At 44.1% G+C, this 18,754-nt stretch overlaps 1 protein-coding gene across 3 annotated transcripts in view; it reads left to right on the plus strand.

Annotated features, from left to right (window-relative positions):
- The window catches only part of LOC135207989 (putative helicase mov-10-B.1), a 221,559-nt gene that overhangs the window by 9,062 nt on the left and 193,743 nt on the right, over nucleotides 1-18,754 (plus strand). For all 3 annotated transcript variants that reach the window (XM_064240068.1, XM_064240066.1, XM_064240067.1), the window contains exon 7: nucleotides 12,840-12,958. In XM_064240068.1, coding sequence (XP_064096138.1) covers nucleotides 12,840-12,958 — 119 coding nt within the window. The remainder of the gene's footprint in view (nucleotides 1-12,839; nucleotides 12,959-18,754) is intronic.

The raw sequence follows: 18,754 nt of genomic DNA on the forward strand, positions 1-18,754 counted from the left end.
TTCTGGCTTCGTATGCCGAGGTGATTGATTTGATTTGTCAATTCAATAACCTTTCTGAGAGAACGGAAACACCTGCCAGTATGCTTCCTCCGGGGATTGACATGGCGTTTGGTGCGAAAAAGGATACCAAGGTGTCGTATGAATAGCCTTGTTCAAATCATGCGGAGTCCGTTTTAAAACACATAAACGCAAGGATTGCGGGAAGGGATAATTCCTTAAGATCGAATAGGTCATTCAAGTTTATCCCCCCTCCAATGATGAAACATAAAAAATATCATATGACACCGACGTTTCCTTTACTGGCTAGACAAATTATCCCAAATGTGGTAAGGTTAAGGCCTGGATTAACCTTAGATCAAGTGAAAATTGAATGCCCTTCAATGACTTGCCAAGAGGCTGCTACATTAGAAGTGACAGCTTCTTCTGTCTTTCAGATTACTTCTTGTTTGTATCTCTGGTTGACAGCAGTTGCAAAGATTGCATCCTCAGAAGTGACGAGGAAGGCAGTGGATGAGTCAATGTTCATTAGATTGCTACAATCAGGTGCCAAAGCAATTGCATAGTTGACAAATTTAAGTACCAATGTTTGGGCAAATATCCTTTTAATGAGGAGGGATGCAGCTTTGGCCAGGCTAAGTTGCACTGTTGATTTGGATTCCCTGCTAGCAATGAGGAATGGGAATATCTTGAAGTCGCAATTGCTGTTACCAGAGGCCATACTAGAAGAGGCCATAGATAGGAGAAGGATGGACACTAACGATAGGTTGGTACAGCAGGCAGTCAGGAAAACATCTATCAGTCAGGCTAATCCTATGGAAGTAAGGTAACAACAAATACCTCGGAAGAAGCCAGTGAGGCCTAATATCCCTAATAGGGCAACAAGGCCCTCTTCCCCAAAGAAATTGACTCATTGGCCCTTTCACAATAGAAATAACAGAGGAAGGGGGAGTAGGGGAAGAGGAAGGGGGCTCGAGACGATATGAAAGGCGCCTCTCATCACTCGGCCACACCAGTGGGGGATGCCTGGCAAATCTCTGGAAGGTGTGGCAGGAACTGGGAGCAGAGCAGTGGGTGGTGGAGGTCCTCAGAATCGGTTATTTGATTCCGTTTGAAGTATCCCCACCCCTGACAGACAGACATTGCGTCACCTCGCTTATGCTCAAAAACCTCAGAAGGCTTTTATTCTGCAAGAGGAAGTGAAGAAGATGATGGAAAAAGGGGCTGTGGAACAAGTATTCATGCCATCAAAGGGGTTTTACAGCAGGATTTTCCTGGTACCCAAAGCCAGTGGGGACTGGAGGACAGTAATAGACCTGTCAACTTTGAATCTGTTTATAAGGAAAACCAGGTTCAAAATGGAAACTCCAAAGACAGTTCTACAAGCAGTCAGGATCAGGGACTTTATGCTGATGATTGACTTGGAAGACGCATACTTTCAGATCCCAATCCATCAGTCTTCCAGCAAATTTCTCCACTTCAGTCTTGCAGAGAAAGTTTTTGAGTTCAAAGTTCTGTGCTTCGGATTGACAACATCTCCTCAAGTTTTTACAAGAGTGTTTGCTCTCGTGTCGACATGGGCGCATGCTCAGGGGATCAGGCTAATAAGATATCTAGACGATTGGCTGGTGATAGCGAAGTCCAGAGAGAAATTACTCAGGGACAGAGTGACCCTTCTACGGTTTTGTCACAGCTTAGGCATTGTGATAAATCGGGAGAAGTTGCAGTTGGATCCAAGTCAACGGCTGGTGTTTCTGGGAATGGTCATAGACACAATAAAAGCCAGAGTATTCCCAACAGACCAGAGAGTAGAGAAATGCAAACAAGTGGTGAATGCCTTTCTAGAAAAACAAACACAGCCAGCAAAACAGTGGCAGGTAGTACTGGGAGTTCTAACTTCCTTGGAGAAGTTAGTACCACAAGGGAGGTAACACCTTCGGTCTCTACAATGGAGGATGAAGGAGTTATGGTCGCCAATAGTAGATCACCCGTATAAGTAGATTTCCTTGTCGGCAGAAGTGGGGAAAGACCTGCTGTGGTGGGTGAAGGACAGCAATCTGATAGTGGGTGTTCCCCTTCAGCAACCCTCACCGGATCTCTTGCTGTTCTCAGAAGCGTCACTAGAAGGTTGGGGAGCGCATATGGAGGAGCTGATGGTTTCAGCAAAATGGAGCGGCGAGGACAGGAAACTCCATATAAACGTGCTGGAACTAAAAGCAGCATTTCTGGCACTACCGGAATTTTGGGAGAGGGTGCAGGGACATTCAGTGGTTTTTATGACAGACAACACTACAGTAGTAGCTTACATAAACAAACAAGGTGGTCTAGTGTCTCGACAGTTACATATGATGACAGTTCAACTTCATTAGTGGGCTGTAGAGAACGTAGTAGACGTCAGGGCCAGATATATTACGGGAAAAAGAAACGTTGTGGCCGACAAGTTGAGCAGAAGGGATCAGATCCTGAGAATGGAGTGGTCCTTGCACCAACAAGTTGTGGACAGAAGGCTCAGGTTGTGGGAAAGGCCGATCATAGACCTATTCGCAACCAGGTACAACAAGAAGTTGGGAGTGTATTGTTCGGTAGTCTTGGACGTAGAGGCAGCAGCAGAAGACTTTCTACAACACCCATGGGACAATCTGGACGTGTACGCATTTCCTCCTTTTTGTCTAATCCGTCAGGTTCTGAACAGGGTAATGCGGTCTCAGAACCTCAGAATGACTCTGGTAGCTCCGTTATGGCCAAAGGCGGAATGGTTTCCGGACCTCTTGGAACTCCTGATAGACGTACTGAGAGAGTTACCACCATGGAACAACCTGCTATGTCAGCCTCACGTGGAGGGGTACTACCGGTCGGTGAAGTCCGTATCACTTTACAGGTGGAGACTGTCGTGTATCTCTTGCGATCGAGAGGGTTTTCGCAAAAAGCATCAGCGCACATGGCAGGAAATATCAGAAAGTCATCGGCAGCAGTATACCAAGGGAAATGGTCAGCATACTGCAATTGGTGTCGTAGAGGGAACTTGTCTCCACTCGGTACCACTATTCAGCAATTAGCAGACTTTCTGATATATCTCAGGACAGAAAGGCATATGTCTGTGTCTGCGGTGAAGGGGTACAGGGCCGCTCTAGCCTCAGTCTTACGCATGAAAGGCGTGGAATTTTCATCTTCATGGGAGTTGGCCAAGTTGATGAAGAGCTGTAAGCAGTCATGTTTACCAAAGGAACTGAAAGCCCCAGATTGGGATTTGACCATGGTACTGAGTAGTCTGACAAAAACCCTCCTATGGACCACTAAGGCAGTCCACAGATAGGAGCCTGACCCTGAAGACAGTCTTCTTATTGGCCCTAGCTTCAACCAAAAGGGTGGGGGAGCTACATGGCCTGTCTTCTATGGTTAAGCACTCGAGAGGTTGGAAGTTTGTGCCAGAATTCGTGGCCAAGACTCAAAACCCATCAGTAGTGGACAGCAGGTTTGACTCTCTTTCCATACCTTCTCTGCCTGATTTTGTAAATAATGACAAAGATGAGATGCTTCTGTGTCCCGTCAGGGTAACAAGAGAGTACTTAAGGAGGACAAGGCACCTCAGGCCGGGGTGCCGGAGGTTGTTCGTAAGTACAGGACAGAACAAAAAGGAAGTGGCCAGGAATACAATATCGATTTGGCTAAGAGAAATGATCAGGAATGCCTACATGACAAAAGACAAGGGGTCAGATAGCCAGGAGAAGGCTAGGGCTCATGACATTAGGGGCTTGAGTGCTTCTTTGGCAAGTGGTATAGCTCATCCAGTACCCCTGGCAGGTCAGTTTGTGTCTAGTCTAAGATGAAGGTATGAAAGTATGAATGGGATGACTGGTCTTTTTGTCTTTACTACTTTCTTTGTACTCCTTTAGCTATGGGCAGTATGAAGGAGAGTACCATCATGAGCTGGAACGGACTAGATGCAGGTGAGGTGGTCAGCCATACTGTAAAGTTATGGTAAAGTATAGTATACTTTCCAGTAGCAACACAACCCTCTCAGTAGTTGGAAGGGAGGGATGATGGTAGATCCAGACACAAGGGACAAGAGTGGTTTATGAGAATAGGGGTTCCCCTATTTCCCCATAGTTTATAAACCATGGCATGATACCAGCACCCAGTGAGGGAAACCAATAGATCTCCTTATATCTTTGGTTCAAAGGTTGTAGTCCATCTTTGGTTCAAAGGTTATAGTCCAATCTCTTAGAATTCTCCTAATATTCGGAAATGGATTTAGGTGGCAAACTCCTAGTCAGTTACAGACTTACCTCCCTCCAATAAGTAAGTCTATCCTAATGTTAAGATCGAAGGTTTGTTTTGTACATGAACAAATGACAATTTTGTAACTAATTTGTATTTTCATACATTCAACTTACCTGTCAGATATATACTTAGCTATAGACTCCGTCGTCCCCGATAGAAATTCGAATTTCGCGGCACACGCTACAGGTAGGTAGGTCAGGTGATCTACCGGCCTGCCGCTGGGTGGCAGGAATAGGAACTATTACCTTCTAAGGACAGATTTTCTCTATCGTTTGGAATGTAAACATACGTTTACGGTTCCTCCTGATTTGATTTTCGTGTTTCATCGCCATCGATCTTCTGGGCTGTCTTTTGCAGGGAAGTACTGGGTCTTTGGTTCGGCATACGCTTTTATTAACTTTTTAATGATTTCGCTAAGAAATTTCGAAGAAATACTAAGTGAAACTACCGAATTATCGGTAGACACTCACATAGTTTGCAATAAAGGGAATTATTAATATTTATTCATTATTACATGTAATAAAGGTTACAACTTTATTGAGGAAATATTAAACTCTAATTTCCTACTTTAGGAAGTCAGAAAAGCATATAACTAGATACGCTTACTTTATAAGCTTTAATAGCGTTTGTGCTAACGAGCAGTTAGAGTATTGCAGTACTAGTAGTGTTTCATCCTCATCACCTTCTTACTCCACAGAAACTACAAATTTATTTATGCAAATTTGAAGATAATGGATGTAGCTCAAAAGCAAGCTCTTAAAAGGTAAGAAGTGAATATAGTGTTCCACATTGAAGTGGAGGGTGCGTCTGATCGGCTCTGTCTTGCTCCCAGGTCTAGACCTCTTCCAAACTCACAAGCCCAGAGGAGAAGGAATGTCGAAAGCCGCACGGAGGTTTCAGAGAATCCCCACCGATCAGGCGTCCCCTCGGCAGACTCTAAACGTCCCAGACTGCCAAGTTCGCCATTAGAATGGCGTCCTAAAATAGTGGAGGGTGCGTTCCGATCGGCTCTGTTTCGCTCTCAGGCCTAGACCTCTTCCAAGCTCACAAGCCCAGAGGAGAAGGAATGTCGAAAGCCTTAAGGAGGTTTCTGAGAATCCCCAACGGTCGGGCGTCCCCTCGGCAGGATCTGTAGTAGCGTCCCAGACTGCCAAGGATAGCCGTTGGAAAGGCATCCTAAAACAGTGTTTTTTTTTTTTTCGTCATCCGAGTCTTCATCGAAAGGAAAATAGGGTGGAGTTCTCACAAGCTGTCGAGACCTTCTAAAAGATCGTGGAAATTGCCAGCTTGGGATTCTATCCCGGAAAGTTTTCCAGAAGGCTATCCACCTGAGAAGAAGAAAGACATTTTTTTATTAAATCCTCCTTTCCCTAGATCGGATACGGAGAAACAAGACGACTCTACGAAGATCCTAGGAGAAAGGCAACAGTAGATATCTTCGTTAATAGAAGTTTTGAAGAAGGATCCTCCCAGGAGAAAGGATCTCTTCCTTCCCGTTAAGAAATCCCGTCCGATAGAAGTCTTTGACAGCTCGGGCGAGGCGGCCAGGCGCAAATCGCCAACAAGGCGAGAGGATTCTAAAGAGGCGCCTGAAGCGGCTGAAATGAGGCACAAAGCGCCTGTAGCGCCTGAAACGAGACGCAAAGAGCCTGAGGCGCCTGAAACGAGGCGCAAAGCTCCTGAAGCGCTTGAAATGAGGCGCAAAGCGCCTGAAACGAGGCGAAAAGCGCCTGAAATGAGGCGCGAAGCGCCTGAAACGAGGCGCAAAGCGCCTGAAGCACCTGAAACCTCTGAAGCGCCTGAGATGAGGCGCAAAGCGCCTGAAACTATAAACCAGGATCTTCATCGGTAATGGAGTTAGAGCCTGATTCTGCGAAAGGTGAAAGACATTCGAGGCCTTCTTCTGATAAGGATGGGAGTTGTCGCACAGGCGGCCGTCTCCCTTCTCAGGATAGTCTTAATGCAAGTAAAGGCAAGAGCAAGATCGGCTTTTTTCCTGGCGGGGACTCAAGATGTCGCACAGGCGGCCGTAGCCCTTGTCAGGTTATAATCGGTACTGCTAAAAGCTCTTCACCTTACGAAAGCAGGCGCTCTCCTCCGGTTGCTCATTCTTCTCCCAACTTGATGGACAGGAAATGGAAGATAGATCGGAATTGGAAACCTTTTTTATTGGGAAAAATTAGTTCATTACTAATAAGACGATATTAAAATCTTCCCCCTTCTAAAATAATGCAACCAACCATTTACAGAAAGAATGGCAATCGTTTGCAAATTAAACAAGATTCGTACGAGCTCTCATTCATTGATTAGAGGCCCTTCCAAATAATAGAGGCGTAGAATACGGCCTTATATCCAAGAGAATAAAAATTTTGAGGGATTCTCTTCGATCCTAGAGTTTTCATTGCTATCTCTTTCAACTAACACTAATTCGTGTTTATTGACGAAAAGAACGAAGAGGGCAAGATTTCCATTCTCTCTCTGAATCGGAGAGGAAAGAATGTAGTAGCAAGACTTGCTGTATATGACTATTGAATGACAAGTCATATACGCATACCAGAGTTGCCTTTGTGGTTTGCTACGGAATTATCTATATCCTTACAGGATTTTCCTGGTAAGGACTTCGCTTAAAAGGTTTGTTACGACAATACCTACTCAGCTTCAGTATTTAACAAAGGTTGTTTGGCTTAAATTTGCATTATTAAGAGCTTCCTTAGGCTCGAGAATAATTTTATTATATTCCTTCATTGAATGAAGTAACTGGCAACTCATGATGAATGCAGCCAGGCAGCGAGCGAGACGGCCGGGCTGTCATTGTAACTTTGTAAGGCCAATACAGGAGCATCCAGTTCTTGGTCTTGAGCAGTCCGTTACATCTCTCTCTCTCCAACAGGATCGAATGGTTAACCGTATATTCCCCCTACCCTACAATCTTGGAGGGAATAGTTAAGCTAACATAAATAAAATATTGTCTGCCTTTTGCTAAGAAGCTTTCAATAAGAAAGATATAACCTTTCAATGCTGTTTACCGTAGGTAACATTATTAAAGGATTCTAACGCAGCAGAACATTATATTATATAATGCTCTCATGCTTACGAAAGCATGGCTTATTAGAATACATGCTTAGTGAGAAGATGGATGTAGTAGAGAATTCACTTTAAGACTACGGTATGGTCAAGTCTTTCGAGAAACCCACACAACCCTTTTAGAATCGGATATTGCTCAAGAGAAGATGGATGAGTGGGATGGGAAACATTCTTTTCGTGGCAGAAATGGTTTCCCTGAATGGACTATACTATGTATATATGAGTTTTTTCCTACTAAGAACGGAATTAACATGTGAAAGGAGGTCGGGTACCATAAAGGCACAGATGTTCTGGCACATAACATAAAGAGAATTAGAAGAAAGCGCCAGCCTGGCGCAAAGCGCTAGAAGCGCCAACCTGGCGCAATGGGCCAAGAGCACCATCCAAGATATTTTCTTGTTTTAGCGAGTTATTAACCTAAGAATCCAGTAGCCACTCGGACAGCAGGCTCGGTAACGGCAAGATTCGTTCCTGATTTCGTTACCCTTTTAATCACTTAGGCCAATTCCACGACTCTCTCATATCGCAAAGAGCATCGAGAATCTCTTTTTTTCGCTCCTGTTCGCGTTAAAAAAGAGAACCTATTTGGAAAACAGACAGGGAACGTAACGATCCTTAAGAGGTTCGATGCAAGATTTTGCATGTCCGTGAGAACCTTCTCGATCAACGATAATAACTGTTAACGTATGTCTAACATTTATTGGAAAGAGTTATGAGAACCTGCGGAAAGTCTTCTTCATAGATCTCTTAGCAAGGTAGAAGACGAACAGGCTTCCTATAGACTGCTTCCTTTTCCTCGAACCAAGAGAGGTAGCAATATACGCCATCTTTATTTTATAGAAAGGGGAATAAACTTTAGTCTTTTTTCCCCTAAATATAGATATAAATTCTTTACAGAATTTAAGATAAAGGGCGTCAAAGAAAGAGAAGATAATACTTTATGCCTCATTTTGGCCTCAGAGAGGTTGGATTCACAGAGGTCGCGTTCTTCTCACAGCATGTTTTTGGAAGTCTTTTCCAAGAGAGTCAGGATTTTCTAGCAGCATCTATTATAAAATGGACCTTAACAACCTCTCCACTCTGAGTCTGTCTGCATGCAGACTGACCAGAAGTGGACATGAATGAGAGGATTTTTCAAGGTAGATGACAATAGTCATGGCCAAGACATAGAATTGCTGCAGATCGTGCTAGAGGGAATGAGGAAACTGTCCTCTTCCGATACCTCTGTGAACCACATAGCGGTTTTTTCTTCCCTTTCAGAGGGAAGAATCACCTTTGTATATATCTGATATCAAAGAACGCAGTAAAAGGCTATACTCTGTCTCTACAAAGGGAATTGGAGATAGCAGAGGATTAAGATCTTCGGGATCTTATACGATACCTCAATATGACAAGAGTAGGAGATCATGTACTTCTAATGGGATCTTTTTTGTAGCCACAGATTCCATGTTCCGACAAGATGGAACTGCTCCTCATCAAACTTCTTTGAGAAATTTTTATGAGGGAATTCTTTGTTTCTCTTGGTCCTAAAGGACCAAGAAGACAGTTAATTTTTTTGAGCATTGGAATCTTGCATCAGATTCTATGGAGACTAGACAATGGGTTCTTGCCAGCATAGAATGTCTGGCAAAAGAACTAAAACCCTCTATTCCTGATTCAATGTTTTCAGATAGAGGTTTCGTTGTCCAGGCAGGGTACTTATGTTTTCATCTACAGTAGAATGGTTCAAACGTTTGCCTACAGAGTCTTTGGTATGCGATGACGGCTCGAAATGCTTCCCAGAAGGTGTTCAGAGGGATGCAATAAAGAGCTAGAAATCAGGAGTCCTCCCAATTTCAGCTCAGAGTCTCCTTCGACTTCCAGGCTTCTTCCCTTCCTTCGGGCAAAGATAGGGAAGATTCTGTAACGAGAAACCCCTTCAACATGTAAGAAGAGATCTCGTGAGCAACGGAAGTATTCAATAAGGACCCTCGGAGGAGGAAGACTCTTATCTCTCGTACGGTTAGATATCCTATCGTCTACTGGATGTAGCTGATTACAATCACCTCCCCTTGCCGGAGAGACCAAAAGCTCATAGTGAAAGAATTTCTTCCACCCTTCTCCAGTCTTCTGATAAACGATTGTGGATGTTCAGGATTTTCGGACAATGTAGCGCCAGTCAGGCGCCAAAATACCAGAACAGGAGTAAAGATGCCAGAGGAAGACAGTCAAAATAAACACTGTCATTGTCTGATGAGGAGAAGGAGCGTGCCTCCAACCTGGCGCAGATGCGCTAGAGGCAAACAAATCGGACAAAGTGTCCGATGTGGGCATCGCCAGTTTAGTCGAGACTCTTAACAAGCTCGAAGCTCCAGCAAGTGGGGAGAAGTCAGCCAGGCGCGAGGCTCCAGGCAGGCTCCAGGCGCTAGCCAGGCGCGAGGCGCCAGGCAATCAACATGCGCCAGCCAAGCGCGAGGCGTCAGACAGGCGCGAGGCGCCAGCCAGGCTCTAGGCTTCATCCAAAATAGATCAATTTCAAAGAAAGCCCTGGTCTTCTTTGGAACAGTGTGATCTCTAAAGCACTTCTTAAGTAACTTGATGATTCCTTCAAACAGCTGAGAATTAAAAGCGCTTGAAGTGCAAGCTTTTAACAATTCTTGTTCTTTCCGTAACAATATGTCGTGAGAGACACATTAGCTGTAATTTACGGGAGATGCAACTCTGTGTTGTCTTCTCTTTGCACGAAGGAGGTCAAGTTGACCTATGAGAGATCCTTCTCTCTTGGTTACGTGTCTACGGATACGTTGCTGGGATAGGGAGCTGACACTGATCCTTAACTAGTGAGTTAAAACATTTTATTTTAACATAAGTATACTATTTTCTTTGGGTTATTTGAAATGAGTTTGGGGATAGCTCTTTTCAAATTGAGCACAAACCCTCGGTGTTGTGCTCCTTAATTATGCCAGTAGGCATAGGTGTGTTGTCATGTAAGTGGATAAGACCCCATTGACAAATGCCCACTAGATTCTGTCAAGTAAGTGGATAAGACCCCATTGACAGATCTACAAGAACTCTTAGCTATAGGTCACATCTTCGCTGAGGCTCTTGAGACGAAGCAGACTACTAGCAATAGCTAGGAAGTCGACCCTTCGTCGAAACACATAGGAACCAAGGTTTTATTTATTTATTACCTACAACGTATGTTGTTTACCTGTCTAATCAGTAAATAGCTATCTCTTGCCCTCCACCGAGGGGTGCCAATCAGCTAAGTATATATCTGACAGGTAAGTTGAATGTATGAAAATGATATTGTTATGATACAATAAAGTTTCATACATACTTACCTGGCAGATATATACGATTATGGCCCACCCATCCTCCCAGCAGGAGACAGGTGAAAGAGAAAATCTGTCCTTAGAAGGTAATAGTTCCTATTCCTGCCACCCAGCGGCAGGCCAGTAGATCACCTGACCTACCTACCTGTAGCGTGTGCCGCGAAATTCGAATTTCTATCGGGGACGATGGAGTCTATAGCTAAGTATATATCTGCCAGGTAAGTATGTATGAAACTTTATTGTATCATAACAATATCATTTTTCATAACTAACAAACCTGAGGCCTTAACAGTTTAAGGGCCCACCTCGAACCACCCCTCTAGCAGTCTAACTGGGTTAGAAGTATGACTGGCGGGTCGGTCACGCGACGCTGAGGGCATTCTGGGTATACATGCCCCGTGACCTGGTATAAATGCCAATAGTCCCTGGGTCGCACAAGTTTAATTCAATTTACCGGTTTCCAGCTTGGTGTTAGTAAATTCTAATGTTAAGACCTCAGGTTTGTTAGTTATGAAAAATACAAATTAGTTACAAATTTGTCATTTTCTTTTTGAAGTTGTATTAGTTTTCCTTCCCTTTTTGTTTCAAAGCATCCATCAGTGTCTTCTCATGTTACCATATGTAATTAATTTTTGCCTTGTTGGCTTTATTAAGAATTTTCTTTACTTTCCTGTATTCAGTAATGTGCCTAGGAAGTCCAGGTTATGTATTTTTTAAGCTTAACTTGCAGTGCTGGTTAGATTGTAAAATACTGAAATGAAGCCTAAGTAGGGATAACTCATGTATGTCCTCTACTAGATGACTGGTTGCTGTATGAGCAAGAGCCTGTGCTGGCGTAAGGCCGGCTTAATCTCAAACAACTACTACATGGTCATGGTTAGGGGCCTTCCAAGGGCAGTCATCAAACATTGCTGGCAGTTTGTCTTAGTCTTCAGTTACTACTGTGTGTCAGTATATGGAAGGAATTGCCATTGCTCTTATACAAAAAAACAAAAAGTCAATGATTTGAAGAATTATTGCGAGAGCTGCTGAGAGTGCTGTGGTTATTTTGAGACTGAATGTTGGCAAGTATATGATTGATGAGTAAAAGTAAAGATAAGCCAACAAACTGATCAAATTTATGCATGTATCAACACTACTGTAATAGCGCTTCAGTGGCGTGGTTGATATGGTGTTGGCGTCCCACCTCGGTGGTCGCGAGTTCGATTCTCGCCCATTCTATTGAGGAGTGAGATGTGTATTTCTGGTGATAGAAGTTCACTCTCGACGTGGTTCGAAAGTCACATGAAGCCGTTGGTCCCATGCAACGTAAAAACACCATACAAACAAACAAACACTACAGTAATTGACCCCGCAGGTGGTTAATGCCATAGACTTTATTCAAGGTCCTTTGTAGCCTCCCTTCGGCCCCCAGCTGCAACCCCTCCCCTTTCGTTCCTTTTAGTGTATCTCCTTTCACACTATTCTCTTTCTTCCACCAGACTCCACCTTCTCTAACAGTTGATTCATAATGCAAATGTGGGGTTTCCCTCTTGTGACACCTTTCAAACCTTTTACTGTTAATTTTCATTTCAGTGCTGAATGACCTTATAAGTCCCAGCGCTTGGCCTTTGGTCTTTCTCACCAGACGCCAGGTAGGCCTCCAGGCCTGTCAGTCGTCCTGCTTCAGGAATTGTCTCCATTCTTGGTGATCTTCATAGAGTCTCATCTCATCAACCTCCTGCAAATTGGAACCTCTCCTTTTTACTCCTCTCTGTGTTTTGTAGCCATCACATTTTTGGTCTTCCTATCGGTCTCCTTCCTTCTAGTGTCCATTCCAAAAACCTTTTAGGATATCACTCCTCCTCCATTCTTTTGGTGTGTCCAAATCATCTAAGCTATCCTCTCTCCACAAAACCTAAACTCTATATACTGTTCTCTATTGTAATTAAGAAAACAAAAGTTAAATCATTAGTGCATGGCATTTTACAATGCATTACAGCCACATCTAGTGGAAAGGTCATGAAGGTTATATTTGTGATCTTTGCCATTATCCTGCTATGCAACTTGTATAATATAGATCAATCCAATTAATTGAAGTTTTCTTCATGCTTCACATATATGCTTGCAACTTGCTTAATGTGTAATGACTTGCAGAATAAACTAAATGGATTGAATTTTCAGGAATTGATTATGCTATCAACTGTCATGTTGAGAGTCCAACAGTTGGTGTGGAAAGTGTTCCTTTTGCATTTCAGTTTAAATCAGAAGATGACAACATTTTCTTCATAGTCAGAACATTTGTAAGTAAAATTGCTTGTTTGGGTTATGTGTAAATGAATAGTAATTAGTCCTCAGGTTTGTCTTATATAAACATTGTGTTGTTCTGTTATGTTGGCTTTTTCTATTGTCCTATCCACTTGCCTAAGTAACTTAGCATGGCTAATTCCTCCCAAGTACAAAATATGCTTTTTAGTTTAAATAGTGTGCCTCAGGGTTGGGTGCTTGATCCTTTGTTCCTTAATAAATATATATAAATAGCCTAGTGCAAAATGCAAAGGATTATTAGAAAACACATTTGAAATGAAAAAAGTTACTGTATCTTCGGTAGTGTTGTTTTGGAAGAGGCTGAGGTTGAGAGTAGTAACACTACTGGTTAGTTCAAGAATAGTAGATAAAGTGATCAGCACACTTGTGATCTGTTTATGTGTACGTATAGGCATCTCCTTATGGTAAAACTGAAGAATAGCACCGAAGCCTTGTTCCCTCCAGTTGGCGACCATATTTACCATGTTGCACAAAAACTGTTAGTTATGGAACCAGAGGGATGCAGTAGTAGTCTTCAGTGTTATCATCCTTAGGTGGACCAGAAAGGCAGGTTCTAGATGATCATAGTTTTTCCTCAATTCCTGGTATTCCACCAAAACTTTGTCAAGGGTGCATATCAGAGGCTACTTCCACAACATTGATGCAAAAGGAAGCAGAGTTAAATATCATTTGAATATAGGATATTAACCATCATTGCATATGAAAGTTGTGTGTTTACTGTATAGGCACACTTAACAAAGTACAGTATATAGTTATATTGAATAAAAAAACAGAAAGGTTAAAATGCTGAAGTAAGGTAATCTTGATAATTGACTAGTTTCTTAGAGAGAAATAGTATGTTAGTGAACTGTGCACATATGTTACAATTTGAATGCATCTGATAATTTAAGGCTCTTATTTCCCACAAACTTTTTTTTTTTTTTTTTTTTTTTTTTTTTTTTTTTTTTTGCTGGCACTATATTCACTATCAGATATACATTCAATATTTAGTCATTATTATAACACAAGGCATCAAGCAAATAGATAAAATAAAGTAGAAACTTGACCTTCTCAGATAAGAAGACATCTTAGTGGAGAAAGGATGGTCACTGACAGTAGGTCTTGGATGTGGGAGACAGTGTAGGGGGTGTGGGTTTGAGAAGTGTGTGTATGGTTAATATAACAGGTGTGTGGCTGTGGAAAACGATAAGTGTGCGAGTGGAAAATTATAATGTCCAAAATATACCATTAGAACAGTTGACTTTCTAGAACCTTTTAACCCTTTCATGTCCAACTGACATAATAGTACGTAAAAATACTCTATCCCCCATCTATCCAACTGACGTAGCGGTACGTAAAATTTACCAAAATTTTTCGTACGTGTGGTAGGGGCATTTTTTCTTTTTATTTTCGGACAAGTAGCGATTTCCATAGGCTAGATCATACCTTGGACCGTGTATCTCGGGTATCAATACGTCAGCAAAGTAGTTCCTGTACTGCGCATGCTCAAATCCCTGGCGTAGTAAGATTCTTACAATGAAATCAGCTGATCGCACCTACATTTCCCTCTCAGTGACCCACGTGTGAGCTGTTGTTGACACAAGTGTTTGTTTACATGGTTACGTCATGCAAGAGCAATAGTTTTCCAACATGCATTTGCGTAGTTTTTATGGTAAAAGTAACGGAAAATGCCTCAGTGCATCCCATTAGAGACGATTAGAGTTTCGGCAGGGCTCTGAATCTCCAGAAGATGCCAAGATAAGGAGGCTTCTAAAGGACTAACTTTTCTTGGAAAGCTCGTAGGATTAAACTAGCCATGGAACTACTTCGTCAACTTATAATGTCAAAATAAAACTGTTGCTGTTACCAAAGCCATTTTTCTTAACTCTCCCTTTATTCTTCAACTTTTCCTCTACATTTTCGTATATTTACAAAGTAATTTCTATGAAAAATAACCGAGATAGGGCTCTTCAAAAAATTGTTATTCTAGTGATAAATGTTGACAACGGTCAAATTTTTTTTCGTTTCAATAAACTTATAATGTCAAAATGAAACTGTTTCCGTATCCAAAGCCATTTTTCTTGACCTTCCCTTTATTCCTCAACGTTTCCTCTACATTTTCGTATATTTACAAAGGAATTTCTATGAAAAATAACCAAGATAATTCTCACCATGCGCTGGGCAGAGCGCTCTGTTTCTTACCCTCTTTTCTATAAATTTTTTTCACCGGCTGGACTTATTTGTTTTCCATTGTTTTATATGTCGATATTTAGAGGATTTTGTTGGCTTTCTCATAAAAAAAAAATTCATTTGCCTAACTGTTATAGCATTTGACCTACGAACGATAATGTTAACAGTAACATTTTTTTTCGTTTCGATCAACTTATAACGTCAGAATGAAACTATTGCCGTTACCAAATCCATTTTTCTTGATTTTCCCTTTATTTTTCAACTTTCCTTTACATTTTCGTATATTTACAAAGGAATTTCAATGAAAAATAAATTTTTTTTCTAGCGATAATTCTCACCATGCGCCTGGCAGAGCGCTCTGTTGCTTATCCTCTTTTCTATCAATTTTCTCACCGGCTGGACTTATTCGTTTTCCATTGATTTATACGTCGATATGTAGAGCATTTTATTGGCTTTCTCATAAAAAATAATTCGTTCGCCTATCTTTTATAGTTTTTGGGTTACGTTCGGAAATATATTAAAAGTAAATTTTTTTTTAAAATTTATTTTTACTCATTTTTTCGTAATTAGAGGGCTGGGACTCTTATTCTGACTATTCCACCATAAAATGCTAACATTTAGGAAAAAAGGACAGCAAAATGAACATTATTGGCATAAAATTGATATTTTTGCTGAATTTTCGAAATTATTTTTTCGCACTGTCGAGCGCTCCCAGACACCTCTGATATATGGGGGGACAGTGCTCAAAACTAAATGGATATGAAAGAGTTAAGTAACTTGCCTTCTCTCACATTATGAAGTTTACCAATTTAGAAGGAATGCAAGTTTATAAATTCATTTTTGGAAGTTGGAACAGAGAGCAAGCGTTATACTTCTGACACTAAAAGTCCTTTATGGTCCTTCACAAGGAACTCAAAATTCACTAACATAAGTAGGCCTAGAGCATTATTCCCTTCTCTCATCAACCTATGCTCGCCACTGTTTTTCTAGTTGGGCTTTCTAGTTGGGCATGTGTTTGGATGTGTGATAAAGCTCATGCACTGGCAAACTTTTTGCTTGCTCACAGTGATCATGTGTGGTGCACAGTGTCCAGTACATGAGATTTATCACACATCCACACGCAAGCATGACTAGAAAAACATTGGTGAGCATAGGTTGGTGAGATGAGGGAATAATGGTCTAGGCCTACCTATGTATGTTGTTCTTTTGTTTTCTCAGTCAGTACATATATGGAAGGAGCACTCGGTATATGAAAGGCTAAGGTTTTTATACCTTGAAAAAATATGAATTACTTTTAAACTATTAGTTCCGATACGTATATAAGCCATCGGTCCTTTACAATAGGAATGTAACTTGTGGCAGCTGGAACCAGTCGTAAGCTTCGAGCAAGGGAGTTCGGTAGTTAACTGCTTGTCCGACAGTCCGCGCACCGCGCAACTGGGAGGTGAAGATCCACTTTGCTTTCGGCCGCGCTGGTTGACAAGACGTGTTCTCCACCTCTCTCTGCCCGCCTTTCGTCGTATGCTTTGTGTCCCTCAAACTTGGTTTGCTTTGTGTTGTGTGTTTAAAAATACTGTAAGTACTTGTGCTTTTGTATTTTTATTCTTTTTGTGATTATGGATTCCCGTGAGCTGGAGATTTCCCCACGCCCCCCCATCAGCCGCAGAGTTTGCCCTGGTGTGGAGGGCCGTAAGTGTGGGGCCTTCCACTCCTTTCCCGAAGTGGATCCTCGTGATTTGTGAACTCGGTGCCGAGGGCGCGAATGCTCTTGCGCCGAGCCTTGTGATTTATTCATATCTTGGTCGGAGGAGCAGTGGGTGTGATATGAGGGTAGGAGGAAGCGACGTAAGCCTGCCAGGGAGTCCTCGGAAGGTTCTCCGGCGACTCCCTTGGTCACAGACACATCGTCTTCCCTCCTGCCGCCATCTCAGCTCCTGCGTATGGCTCCTTCCCCTGTGGGGGGGAGGGGGGGTTCTCGTTCCTTCTCTTCGCCTGATCCGTCGAGCGTGGAGGAGGGGGCTGAGGTACCCCGACATCCAACTGTACTCGGGGTCTTCTACTAACCTGACCTTTGCCTCCTCAGGTGCTCCTGCTGCGGCCGACGACCTCGGCCAGGTGTGGTTTTTGCTGGGCCTTCAGGGGACACCTAGCGTTCGGGGGCTTTTGCATCACCTGGCAGGTGCTGCTCTGGTCACTCATGGGCCGGTGACCACCACCACCGTGTCTACCCCGGGGTATGCCGCCCCTCCTCACCTTGTGTACAACCAGCATGTGACAACGGTGACACCCTCAGGTGCTGTGCAGGCCCCAATTGCTGGTTTCTCGGGGAGGGTCATGTCTCCACTGCCTGGGTTTGCTGCTCTCGCCTCGGCCCCCGACTTTCGGTGCTCCGAGAGTTCGCCCTGGACCTTCCACCCATAGCCAGGATGTCGCTGACCGCTGTCCCACCTCCTGCTGTACCTGCCGTGCCTGGATCAGCCCCTACCAACGTCCTTCCTGCCCGTGTTGTTGCTGCCCCAGTCGCGGGTCCTTCCAAACAGGTGCAGACAGGCTGTGTTGCTTCGGCAATAGCCCCCGCTCCATCCTGGATGGAGGACCTGATGTCTGTCCTGAGGAAGCTGAAGAGGAAGAGGAGGAAGGTGTCGTCGTCGTCTTCGTCGTCGCCTGCTGCCGCCACTTCCCCTTCGACTTCCAAGGCTTCACAGCCGAGGAAGAAGAAGGCTGCCTCCCCCCCCTAAGAAGTCTCCTTCGGGAACTTCTAAGGGCCTGTCTCACTCCGGTGGGACAGGGGGTTCTTCCGCTGGTCCTCCCGCTCCTTCGGGAGGGGGCCCCGTCTCTCCTTCCGCAAGGAAGAAGAAGACAGGGACCAGAGGGGTACCAGCTAACGCCGGTACTTCCTCACCTGGTGCTAGGGGTTCTGCCGCTACACCAGGTTCCGGCTCGGCCTCTCATTCGCGAGAAGTCTGAGTGTACGGTCACCTGCAGGTGGCCGTACAGCCAAGGCTCAGGGTTCCGAGTTCACTCGGCGCCAGGACTGAGGCATGGAGCGGAAGACTGGCGAGGATCGCTCAAGTGACTCTCTCCAGGCGAGTGATTGCTCTTGTAGCGATCCACAGGTGACCAGGGTTGACGCGACGGTCCCGGACCGGCCGTGGGCTGAGGCTAAGAAGAGGTCCCCTAGGTCACGGCGGCCCGACGCGCCGTGAGGACAGGCACCGCTCCCACCGCGACAGTGGTCTCTGCAGGTCCCCTGACCGCCGCTCCCACCGGGACCGGCCGGGCAGGGGGACTAGCAGCAGCTCCTCTGACGCTCAGGACCGGAGCCACTGTTCTCTGTCCAACCGCTCTCCCCAGGAGAGCCACGCGACCAGGCCTGCAGCTCGATCGCCACTGCGGGTTGGCGATCGGTCCCACCACGACGCCCTACAAGCCAGGCACGGCCTTAGGAACGACCAGGTTGTATGCGTAAGTGGCAGGAGGAGACCAGGAGGGGTCTGTCGCTGTTCCTCCTTCCGAAGGAGGAGGGTCTCGAGAGGCGTTCTTGTTGGAGGGACTTGACGGTCCTACTCCTCAAGACGCAGTCACTCCCGAGATCCAGAGGT

The sequence above is a fragment of the Macrobrachium nipponense genome, chromosome 34, assembly GCF_015104395.2.
Source record: "Macrobrachium nipponense isolate FS-2020 chromosome 34, ASM1510439v2, whole genome shotgun sequence".
NCBI lineage: Eukaryota > Metazoa > Arthropoda > Malacostraca > Decapoda > Palaemonidae > Macrobrachium > Macrobrachium nipponense.